General features: G+C 40.1%; 1 protein-coding gene across 4 annotated transcripts in view; it reads right to left on the bottom strand.

Annotated features, from left to right (window-relative positions):
• Positions 1-12,729, bottom strand: part of csnk1g2b (casein kinase 1, gamma 2b) — a 45,410-nt gene that overhangs the window by 3,445 nt on the left and 29,236 nt on the right. Inside the window, exons 4-10 of one of the 4 annotated variants that reach the window (XM_084723763.1) lie at positions 9,743-9,891; positions 8,390-8,624; positions 7,472-7,557; positions 4,086-4,170; positions 3,847-3,995; positions 2,929-3,012; positions 616-717 (exon numbers count right to left, since the gene is read on the bottom strand). In XM_084723763.1, coding sequence (XP_084579889.1) covers positions 616-717; positions 2,929-3,012; positions 3,847-3,995; positions 4,086-4,170; positions 7,472-7,557; positions 8,390-8,624; positions 9,743-9,891 — 890 coding nt within the window. The remainder of the gene's footprint in view (positions 1-615; positions 718-2,928; positions 3,013-3,846; positions 3,996-4,085; positions 4,171-7,471; positions 7,558-8,389; positions 8,625-9,742; positions 9,892-12,729) is intronic. The other 3 variants (XM_084723765.1, XM_084723766.1, XM_084723767.1) reach the window with 3 other exon arrangements.

Genomic DNA, 12,729 nt, shown 5'->3' with positions numbered 1-12,729 from the left:
CGAGCTGCTTTGACGTACAGAATATGGGAATGTGAACGCTGTTTTAAGACAGAGTTGAAAAATGTGAACCTGTCCTTTAAAAGCTGCACTACTATTACCAAACACTAGGTGGCACATTTGTGCCACATTTACTATAAAGGCCTCTGACTTCTAATACTGTACAATCAGCCTTTTGACATCATGAATATGCAAAATTATTTTAATGTATAGTTTCAATCGCTCCACTTTAAAAAAACAAAAAAAAAAAACATTACTGTGCTGCTTTTGGACTATTTATTGATTTATGTTTTTCTAACTATTTAAGAATCTTTATGTCATGAGGTTTGCATGACAGCTGCTGTTGGATGTCATCTTTGCGTGGCCCTTCCTGTGGGCAGCCTACAGCAGATGAGGCGATTGAAGCAGTGAGAGCAAACAGGCAAAGCACTGACACACATAGATTCAAACAGTCTGATGCAGACACACACACACATACACGCAGAGTCGAGACAGAGCACCTGACAGGCAGGCAGTGTGGAGTCAGTGTGAGGGGGGGTTCAGACACATACAGAACTACGTGGCTTCATGCATGAGCCATCAAAGCAGCAGCAGAAGCAGCAGCAGCAGCAGCAGTACCTGAACAGAGCCCCCCAGCCGCTCAGCTGTGAGGTGCGACCCCAGAGTCTCCTTATTGGTCACTGGAGTGGGCTGAGACTCACTTCCTTTGGGCTCAGGCGACTTGACGCAAAGAGCAAAAAGGGTTGAGGCAGGTGGTCGTGAGGTGGTGAGGAGGAGGAGGAGGCGGGGGTGGGGGGGGCAGGAAGGTTGTAGGGTGAGGGATCGAGGGTTGAGAGTAAGGCAATGTGGTGGGGAAGGGGTGAGGGTAGAGGTGTGGAGGGAGGAGGAGGGGGAGTGAATGAAAAAAAAAGAAACAAAAACAAAAAAATTATAGAAGACATCTCTCAAGCGGAAGCAGGCTTGTTAAGACAAACTATGTTAATAGAGGAGTAGAGGGAAGCAAAAATTTATGCGAAGCACAGATCAACACACTAATAAAGTCATGCAAGAGTAAAAGAAAACAGCCTTGATCAACTCAACTAGCACTGCATAATCAATACAACACAGATAATTATCTATTATTGGTATTATTCAAACCTCAACTGGAGGCTAAAGTTCAGAGTAGTTTTTTTGTTAAAAAAAACTTGTGCTTTCATTTGTGGACCTAAAAATCAAAGTTTTCTCTCATAAATGTAGAAACATAAATGCCACACTCGTGATTTGATGTCCGTCTGCCCGTCCATCATATTAGGCAGGTCAAAACCCGTGAGAAAATACTACAATGTACATAAAGATTACACAACAAAATTGACTTAATTCTGAATCAATTTTCATGAAGTGACTGTGGGTGAGTTTTATTTTGTTTCTGTCTGTAGAGTTTAAATGAAGTGTATTATACAAAGTTAACAAGGCAGTTAAGCTCGTCTTATTTCGGGCAAAGAGAGAAACTTGAATTCAGAAGGTTGTATTTTACTGTTACATTTTGTGTGATTATTTTGAGTATTAATTGAATGCCATGAGCTAACATAGTAAACTTGTGGCTTGCACACATTTCCCAGAGGGAACCCCAATAAATATAGAAATCTATCTAGAATTTTTGAAGAAAATCACACAAGCTGAAATTTTGAATAAATTACACTTGATGTTGCCCATTAATATGTCAGAGCCTGTATGTCTCAGTGGAAGATGTGACTATTGAGAAGGTTAATATTTCTGCCATACAGCTGATCAGACCGCCCTCCAAGGCGTAACCAGTATCATGTTTAATTTCTCATGTTTATAACAAACCAAATTTCACGAAAATGAGTTCAAGATCAAGCGAGTTGCAGTCGATTTTGTGGTGAAATCTGCATCTCTCAATGAACACTGTAACATTTACAAGCAGGTCTTGACCTCCCCAATATGGCGACAGCACAAACACATCACAGAGACATACAGCAGTGGCAAATGAGGTATCTGCATTTCAACATCTATGTTTTCTCTTCCCTCCGACAATCTGTAACTAAAGAGACAGATAGCAGATGTTTTCTTTTATTTCAGCTGACTGTTCTGACCAGGAAGTTACAGGTTTTTACAGTCGTGGGCATCATGCCTGGTAATGGAGGTGGTGCTTTGCGAACTTCAAAGGGTGGCAAGTTATTATCGAGCCAATCACACTGAATGTAGAGCAGTAAAAAGAGGCTAGAGTCCACTGTAATAAGTCAATCATAAAATCTAATGCACTCTGTCCCTGTATGGCTTTACGGGAAAACAGTGAGTCAGACTCATCAAGTACAACAACATGATTTGTGTTTATCAGAAAGATTTCATGGGTGTTTTCTACTAAAACAGCTGAGTTATTACCCCTCTACTAAATCAAACTAATAAAACAAGGCTCGGATAGCATGCCAATAAAAAGGAATTAAAAAAATAATAATAATAAGTCCACACTTTGTCACACACTAAGCATATAGCTTGTCATTACTGGTATGAACAATGCAATTTGCATTTTCACCTCATGCATGCAATGACTGGAGCTTAGAGTGGCAAGGTGTGAAGAATAAATTGAAGCCAAAAACAGTGCTTTGTTTCACAGCTGGAGAACCTGCCTCATGATCGTGCATGTCGGTTAATTTACTCGTAAGGCATCATTTTTGTAAAAAGACTTTGAGGAACGATGACATCACTGCCCAGCAGTCAGACTGTAGACAGGAACAGGAATGAAGGAGCAGTGGAGTGGCAGAACGGCAGCCATTTTCTCCAGGAAGTTGATAACAGCTGAACACAACACAAGTAACCTGGTAGAGGAACTTGAATGGCAGGATGTACTAGTTGGCTGGTTGGTTGGTCGGTGGGTTGGCAGACTGGAGGGTGGGTGTGGTGTTTGTCGTGTCTGAATGGTGATGATCTCACCTGGTTTTTGGTCTGCTGTTGTGCTTTGTCTCTGCTGCTCGGCTGCAGGGGCGTGTCACTGGGGATGGGGCCTATCGGTGTGGGCTGCGAGAAACACAAGGACACAAGAACAGTGTCAAAATGAAGACCCTTTAAAAGGACCAGTGTGTGGGATTTAGTGGTATCTTGCAGTGAGGCTGAAGATTGCAACCAAATGAACAACACTTGCCTCACCCTTCCCTTCCGAGTTGGACTGGGCGATATAGCAGAAAAATTCATCACAATAAAGTGCTTCATTTCGGTGCTGGAGAGTGTGACCCATGTGGGGGGGGGGGGGGCTCCGTCCCTGGTGGCTTAGATTCAGCCTGCAGCCCTTTGCAGCATGCCCCCCCTCCTGTTTCCTGTCCTGTTTATTGTACATATCACTAAGGTTTTTTAGCCCTTCCCTACTAACAAACGTGTAGTAGAAACCATGATGGCAGTAAAATTTGCAAAAAACACAATAGGCCCCGTCTCAGGCCAGAGTTTGGATTGTCCATTCTGGGCTACTGAAGAAAAATGGCGATGTGACATAGCCTCTGTGAAAAAAACAACCCACTCTTGTAAACACAAATGGCTGATTCTAAGTTTAAAAAAAGATTCTTATTTTCAGGTGATTATACACTAATTAATACCCATTTATTCAGCCAATAGTTCCCCCTAAATAATTGCACATTGGTCCTTTAATGGAAATAAAATTAATAGAAAAGCTATGCTGTTGCACACGGAATATAATAAATTTTACAAAAAAAGAAACTGCAAAAAGCACTGGCTATCATCTACTGAGAAGTTATTACAGTGAGAGGAATAAAACAACTGCAGCTGCGAGACTCGATGGTCCAATCAAGGGATTTCAGAGGAAAAGGAGGAGGATGAGTGGATTCAGTAAGAGGCACTCACAAGTGATTTGCCGACCCAGTCATATTCATAGTCAAAGACATAGCCGTTCCTGTCAAACAGATCGGTGAAGAGCTTCCTCAAGTAGTCGTAATCAGGCTTCTCAAAGAAGTCCAGCCTTCTCACGTAGCGCAGGTAGGTGGCCATCTCTTCTGTAACAAAAGAGGATGTGCCTTAAAATTAGACATCGGGTTAAACGAGGAAGAAATTACAGAACACATTTACTGGTTGGTTCTACTGACCGGGGAAGCTTTCACAAAGCACTTCAATGGGTGTTGCCCGTTTCGTGTCCCCAATTTTCTGATACCTCTCCTTCAAAGTGTCAGCCTAGAGGGAGACAGAAAAAATACACAAACTCAAAATTTGAGCAAATACATTCCTACAGGCAGCATAAAGGAACAGGTGTAATATTCAAATGTGTTACATATTGCACACAGGTTTCCATTTGATAAGTTGTCACTGACCAATGAAAACCACCTATCTCCAAATTTGGTGATTTTAAATTTGCAGGAGGAAGTGCTCATTTATGAGTTGAGACAGTTCTCCTATTTCCTAGGCCAAACAAACTTTACAAAGCCACTGGAATATTTGAAAAAATGCACTGCCACAAAGCTGAAAATACTGCTGTTTTTCTTAGCTCACGAAAAGCTGACATTTTGGAGATAACGGGCAAGTATGACCACTTAACGGCTCTACAAGAGGCATACAAGGAAGAAGAGGATAATAAGAAATAAAAAAATAAATTATTCTGGACCACTTTTGTCACAGGGAACCTGTAGCATTATGATGTTAAAAGCGACACTGTAAACATCTGTACGTATCACAACAATCGCAGTGATGTTCATATCAGGGGACGGTACTGTCCATTCATGTCCATCTTGTCACGTGAATGTTTCTCCAACCATCCCAGGACAATTCTTGCTTGACAGTGAGTATTATCTTGCATTAAGTCTCTGCAGGGACACATGATTCCCATGAATGGATAATTCCTGTCTGCTACAATAACTAGGTATACTTTGGCACTTACGACTATCCATGATAGATTTTCATTAGGGCGGCATAATTAATCAATATACTCTCAAAATTGCAGTATGGCCTGATATGATATAAAAATCACAGAAGCAACATTTTTTAAAATGTTTGTTTTGTGCAGAATGCTACAAATGTCATGATGTCAAACTGAATTGAAAATTGTGAACCATCATTTCCACTAGTTAGTTCTCATATTGTCTGGTGTTGCTCCAGCAACAAACTCAATATAGCATTACTGACTAGTACCAACTGGGAGTCATCAGATTAGAAAAACGTCTTCCACTTATCATCAGTCTAGTGATTCTTACCTGCTGTTCTACACATATGAAGAATTGTTGTAGTAGTGTTACTATACTCTAAAAGGATGTGAGTACAACTTTTTTTATGACTTCCATTACTGGCCACTGTGATACTTCATTGTATTTTGATGCAAACTGTCATGTTGCGTGTTGGTGAGAACTTGTTTTGGCCTGAGCCGCCCGACATCCTCCACATTCATACATCCTTCACATTCATCCACCACGAGCTTCCTCCCACATACCAAATGTTCGGATGAGGTGTCTTGTCTTCTCGTCTATTCTACGTACACCTTTGTTATCGACGCCTGCAGCAACTCTGAGCAGCTATAACCTGCCCTCCTGACACCTGTTGGCATGCCTGCCTTTCTTAGTGCATTAAGCTCTTTCTCAGTAAACTGTTCAAATGCAAAGCAAGTGTGTTGTTGCATGTGACTGCTGTGGAGGAATGCATATGCAAATGCAAGGCAGGGCCCACATCTACAGGAACAGAGTTTTATTTTTCTAGCCACTGACTGTAGAGATTTGAGTTTAACTGTGCTGGAATAATTGTGTTATCATTGTGTAGTATGATGTCTACAATTATTCCCTATTTTATACCAAGAATTTCAGAGCAGAGTACATTTTACTTTTACAGTAGAAATATAATGAAATGAAATTAGTTTAAAGCTCAGATCTGTGAGTTTGGTTGATTGGTGGGATCAGCAGAACCCTTTTCTGCCATCAGCTTTTCTAACAAAAGCAGCGTGACCCTAAGGTAGGAACTGGATTTCATGATCTTTCACAGACAAATAAGTGAGATTAAAGAGAAGTTTTAATGTCAAATGGCAGTTTGTTAGCAAGTGTAATAATACCAACACCTACCACAGATAATGAGTAGATCAGCAAAATAAATAGTAAAAAACAATATTTTTAAATGACCACAGAAAACAATGAATACCTCAAAGGTGTGCTGATAAAGAGAATAAATGAGTTTGGCACACAGAACAATGTTGCCTTCAGCCTGTCATGTATGTCTGAGCACCTCTTTATTGTGCTTCATCACTACATACAAAATTGAATCAAGTTTGTATTAAGCAACAGCAAATTAAACAATCAAAAACGTCTCAATATTAGGGATGAGCAAGTTCACCATTATGATTATTAGTATTCATAGTGTGAATGGATGTGACTTAAACCTGAAGTGGGCAGGACTAACAGATGTTGTTAATTTAAGGCTAAAATTAATATGGATTGATCACAAGTTTCTATATTTATTATTTATTGGAAAACAATTTAAAACAGTTAGAACCAAGCTTAAATGTTTAGATCACGAGAGTAATCGAACTATTACATAATATTCTTTTATAACTTGAACTTGAGTAAGTCTTCATCACAAGTACGAATATTGACACCTTTTACTCATTGACACATTTTTCAGCAGAGTACTCACTCAAACCTACTCAATAACTTCTGTATCTGACTGACACTGAGGGTGTGTCTTAGTCTTTCAAGTTCAACAAACAATACATCAGTGGGGAGACCTTGACAGGTCACCAGTGTGATAGAAGGTGTTGTAAATACCAGACATTCTGTCCCTAAGACCATGTGGATGATTATAAGTATGAAAGACATACTGTAGTTAGGCATTCAACACAAAAGGTGCATCTCCTCTAGGGCTGCCCCCTAATAGTCGACGACCAAGCTTTCATTTATCTATTAGTTAGAGGAAAAAACACCTAAAATTACTTTTAGGAACTGTGTTTTGCTGTTAAGCTTGTGGCAAAAGTATCAAGGGACTGTGGTAACACAGACCTTTTCTATTGTAACAATGAAGTCACCGACATCTGCTGCCAACTGTGCTGTAACTGCCATTGACTAGCTAGCTAGCTAGCAGTCCTATTAGCCTGGAACACAGCCTCAGAGACCAGTGGAGGTATGTGTGCTGAGCAGGAATACACTAATGTTATAGTGAGTTAATTTAAAAATATACAACATCCAACATGTTTATACTGTGATGAAATAAATTAGCTACATGTTCAGTTGCCTTACTGGTTCTTCTGATACATTCAGTGACATTACCGCTTTTGTCGTTAGCATTTAACAGGTGGCTCACTTTGTGTCCCAAAACTATACATTTAAACAATTAAAATAAAATAAATGAGAGATGACCACTGGCTTCAACTAATGACCACTTTTTCAACTAGGAAAATCTTATGTTGGGTGCAGCCCTAAACTCTGTGCTAAGCATTAAGAGGATTATACATGTCGGATGTAAATCAGTCAATATTTGGACGATGTCAAACAATACACTACTGTACCTTTAGGCCCTGCCAGGGGAGGCTACCTCGGAGGAAGTACATGAACATGTGACCCAGCGCCTCCAAATCATCCCTTCTGCTTTGCTCTGAAACAGACACAAGAAGATGAAAATGAAGGTTACCTGTGAGAAATAAATTAAATTTATATCCAGCTGGCATGGTTAACAGGAAACTGAGTGGTAGGAAAGACAGCGCACCACGACTGTACAATTATTCAGGAGTTATAATTAACCATGTGCACTATAAAAGGCCATGATTAAGCCATAAAGGGAGCAATCCTGTACCATAAGAGCCAGCAGTCTCAAGGTTCTCTTTCCAACCAAACACTCCACCCACTGATTAGCACGACAAGTAGAGGGGAAGAACTAATCAGTGAAATCACCTCTTGAGGTGATTGGTTGGACTTAAAACATTCAGACTGTTGACTCTTCATGGCACATGGTTGGCAATTGCTGCCATGGAGGAAAAACAGCACAGTGAATAAATAAGAGATGCTTCAGAAATACCCAGGAAATTAAGCTGTACATCAGAGAAGTCTTAAAGGGATAGTTCACCCAAAAATGAAAATTCAGTCATTATCTACACACCCTCATGCATGTGAAACCCCCGGAGTTTTTTGTGGTCTTAAAAACTAAACCCAACCTTCAAGTGTCACGCAGGTGAGATAATGACTGAATTTCCATTTTGTGAAAGACAGATGAAAATTAACAACAAGCCTGCAGTGACAGAGCTGATCTCTCTCTCTCTCTCTCACACACGCACGCACGCACGCACACACGCACGCCTCACATATGGTAACTTCCAATGGTTAGACAAATAACTGTCTGTAAAATAAGCTTAAAAAGCATTTGTTTACAAGGCTGTCTACATGTAGGTGATGTATTTGTACACAACACAGTTAAAACATTTCCTTCTTACCTTTTCCCAAGTGTGTGTTAATGCTCATGTAGCGTGCCGTCCCAGTCAGACTCTTGTGCTCCCGGTAGGGGATGTGTTTTTTGGTCTCGGGGTCTATGTACTCTTTGGCCAGACCAAAGTCAATGATGTGGATGGTGTGCTGCCTCTTGCTTCCCGGCCGCCCAACCAAGAAGTTTTCTGGCTTCACATCTCTGTATATCAGACTCTTGGTGTGGACGTACTCCATCCGTGTTATCTACAAGCACAGTAAATGGATCAGGATTAGCATTTGAAATATGGATCACTCAACTGTCTGGTTCAGAGAGTATATTAAATGTTGACTGCATTATTACTTTTAGCTGGCATTCAAAATGTTTTGAAGTTCAAGTGTTTACTGACAACCCAGGAAGTTCCCACAAGACTGTAAACAGTGATTGTAAATAGGCCGTGGGAGCATATGAACATGTTTTTTTTTTTCATGTGTTACAATCCTTCACCAAAACCCACACACCTGACAATTTAACCCTGCTCAGTATTTCCTTCACTATAAAAATGTATTCTAACTGCACAGGACTAGTATTACTAGGAGACCTTGTGATTTAGCGATCACCCATATCTGTGTTTCACGTAGCACATTCACACAGGATTACTGAAGCCTGTATACTGAAATTTACTAGCATTATCCCCTGGATATAATAAATAAGATACAACATGCTCAACTCACTGTTAAATCTTACAGACCGGGTGCTGAATACTTACTGTAGCTGATAATAAAAAACAAAGACTAGGACAGCTCTTCCATTTTGACTGTTTGATACTGCCACCAGATAGGATGTCAAGGCTCTGTGTAACATCAATGTTTCAGAAGCAGAGCGTCTGTTCTTCAGCAGCCACATGAATAATATAATTTAGAGTTGTTTTACCCGCTTTCTGCATGTATTACAAGCATAAATACACATTTGGAGCTGACCTTCTCTGTCATCATCACTCATTTAAACATCAATATAGTCGATCTTACAGCACAGCAGTTGACAGATGTTCAACATGAGCCATGATCAAATTCCATACTTGCTCAATTATCTGATAACAGAAAACAGATTTTATAAAATATTACGGCCTCAAATCACAGAGGAGCTGATTCTGAAAGGTCTAAAATTATCACTGGACCTCTGGGTTTGTGGTGGGATTTTTATTTACAAATTACGGACATGGCAGATTTGCACAGGATTAGGATCATAGGTGACCTTCGCAATTATTACAGATTACTAGATGCCCCCTGGTAACACAGGTCCCATGCAAATAAGGCCAAAACTGCACTATATTTTCTTTGAAGCACACAAAAGCAAGCTTATCTAAATATAGATAAGGCCTTACCAGCTGTATGGCTATCATGAGGACGGTCTTGAGGGAGAAGGTGCGGTCACAGAGGTCAAACAGGTCCTCTAGACTCGGCCCAAGCAGCTCCAGCACCATGGCATTGTATTTCCCACAAGGACCAAAGTAGTACACCTGAGGGATTCCCTCTGTGAACAGACACACAAAAATTAAGTCAAGAGGATTTTTATAAAATAGTGGCTTATCAATTAAATCATCACAATACAATCCTGTCATTCCTTAGAGAATGTTTTTTTAATGGATACTTGTACTTTTTAGCAGTGGGAGGAGACTGTACAGCAACAACGACAAACTACACTTGAGTTTACCTCCCTCGACAGGTTTGTCAGAAACAGACCTGCAGATTATTTTCTGAAGTAGGATTAAAGGGAAAGGTATCTAAAAGAAACACCAGTGACGGTGAGTGGCATGGTGACGGCAACTGTAAATAGCCTTCCCTACTAGAAACCACCACACCCACTCTGTGGTAATGTGCATGACTTCTTAAGAATGTTGATGGATCAACCCGTCAGTAGGTACTATCTGTATGTATGTCAGTGTTCTGACAGTAGGAAAACTGAGGTGTGGCAAAACACTATAGTCAATGTAGTGTTTGTAGTAAGGCACATAAGAGTGAAGAATTTCTGATTTTACAATGTGTGTGTGTGTACACACATACATATACACACACACACACACACACACACACACACACACACACACATATGTATGTATATACATATATATATATATATATATATATATATATACACATATATATATATATATATATATATATATATATATATATATATATATATATATATATATATATATATATATATATATATATACATATATATATATATATATATATATATATGAAAATCATCACTGGCACCACATTTGGCACACTAACAAAAACCGTGATCTAAAGCTGGTGTTTCCTAATGTCTGCGGGCTATAGACTAACCAGCGCTGTCAGAATGAAATGATCCGCAGAGGCCTGTGAAGGAACTGGAATCATATTTCACAGTCTAGAATAACATACATCAGCTCATTGTAATAAAAGATAACTTACACTACATAGACATAAAAACAGACTAATTTATCTGAGGTTTTGTCTCCCCTAGTGAAATTTCACATTTTTATCACTCACGGACACTTTTTCCTGGGCACTCATTGACTTCTGATCCACTGTTAGAAAAGCTGTAGCCTAAAGGAGCTCACACCGTTGCAAGCGTTTATACTTGTGCGCTGGTGTGTCTGTATTACTCTGCAATTACACCCCCAAAATGGTAGCTGGGATTGGAGTTTTAGTGTTTTGCCTAGCACAGTGATGATTTGTGGGGAAAAACTTGTGGATGGGCTGTGTAGTGGACAACTGACCACTAAAGTGCTCTGGTTAAAGAACAGAGTCATGTGACCAACAAACTCTCTGTATGAATACTAAACTGTTGCAGTAACCACTTTTGCTTTAATATCACAGTAAAACCACATTAACTGTGTGTTCACAGTAGTGCAGGACCTGGCTAATTTCCAAACAGCCTAATTACTGAAACAAGTCTTTACTTACAGCAGTATAATAAATAACATCAACTAGACTGTCCATCATCAAGAACAACAGAGAGAGAATTGAGTTATGTGCAACACAGTCATTTCAAAATAAAATTTAAATAAGGGTGTGAAGAATTCACCACAAAGCAACGCAACATAAATTAAATATTTTGTTTCTTTCAGGAAGGTGGGGGTCCAGGCGAGGGCTTGGGAGATCCATTTGGGAAACCCTGGGTTTCTATTCCACTGTGTTGAGTTTCTTTGTGTATTTCAAACAATGGCAACTACAAGTAAGTGAATCATGTTGGAAATAATAAATGTTGAACATGAGTTACTCTTAATATAATTACTGCAATGCAAAAGAGAGAGAAGACGTCGTAGGAGAACTGATCGAGGCAGAAGGAGGGTGGGTTTCCTGTCCTTGTCGAGCCACTGAGAGACATGGACGAGGAAGTGAAACAATTAAAGTTCTTGTGGTCTGCATCACTGCAATATGTAGTTATAGAACAGTTAAACCAGACTTAACAGTTCTCCGATGATCAAAAGCACCAGTCACCAGTCTTCGCTACCAGTCAGATTAGTCCTTGTCAAATTGTTTCTGTCACCAGGCAGCCACCCTGGGACCACTCTAAGGTGCCCAAGGCCTAGTATCTACCTATCAGCCATCTCCCTGAAAGCTCACTAACGATGAGATATCACATCAGTGCTGCTACAACAGCAGGGATCACAGCATTTAGAGAGAAAAACAGTGACACAGACAGATAACGAGAGTCAGTGAGATTAAGATACAGATTAAAAACGGGAATGGGCAAAGACATTTATACTGTACTTGAAACATAAAATGCGTGATGAACATAAATGAGACTTGAGAACGGGCACGGCACAGCGTGCTCAAGTATTCAGTCTGGATTTTGTGTGTATGTCAGCTGCTAGCCCTGGGGCTGAGAGTTTACAGTCAGATTTACCTGACAACAACATCAGTCCAGCAGGGCAACAAGACATGCTGCGCATGCACAGATGCAAACTGACACACATGCTGTCATGGACGCATGTACACACACAAACACACACCTGTCTGCCCTTTAGTCTCTAGGATTTTCCTGGTAATGATGCCCATGACAGATGAAGCAGTGACAAGAGATCACTGGGAGGCTGACTCATCAAAGCTTGGCCCAAATCTAGAGGGCATTCAAAGCACAGTCATCACAAGAGGAAAGCACACAGTGTATTATCAACTTCTGCTGGTGGATGTGAGCAAAGAGTGGTGCTTACAGCAGCTACAAGCACCACTCTGCAAACTGATGGAGGAAAAAACCCAGAGCACATTTTTGAGTTGAGAGTACGTCAGGTGTAATATTGTTATTGTTGACGCTATATCAACCATAACAACAAAACAAAGGAAATCACACTCCAATGCAACAAATTTTCTC

The sequence above is a fragment of the Lutjanus erythropterus genome, chromosome 7, assembly GCF_056507025.1.
Source record: "Lutjanus erythropterus isolate fLutEry1 chromosome 7, fLutEry1.hap2, whole genome shotgun sequence".
In the NCBI taxonomy this organism is placed as follows: Eukaryota; Metazoa; Chordata; class Actinopteri; order Lutjaniformes; family Lutjanidae; genus Lutjanus; species Lutjanus erythropterus.
Note: the sequence above shows the minus strand (reverse complement) of the source record. Positions and strands in the feature narration are given on the sequence as shown.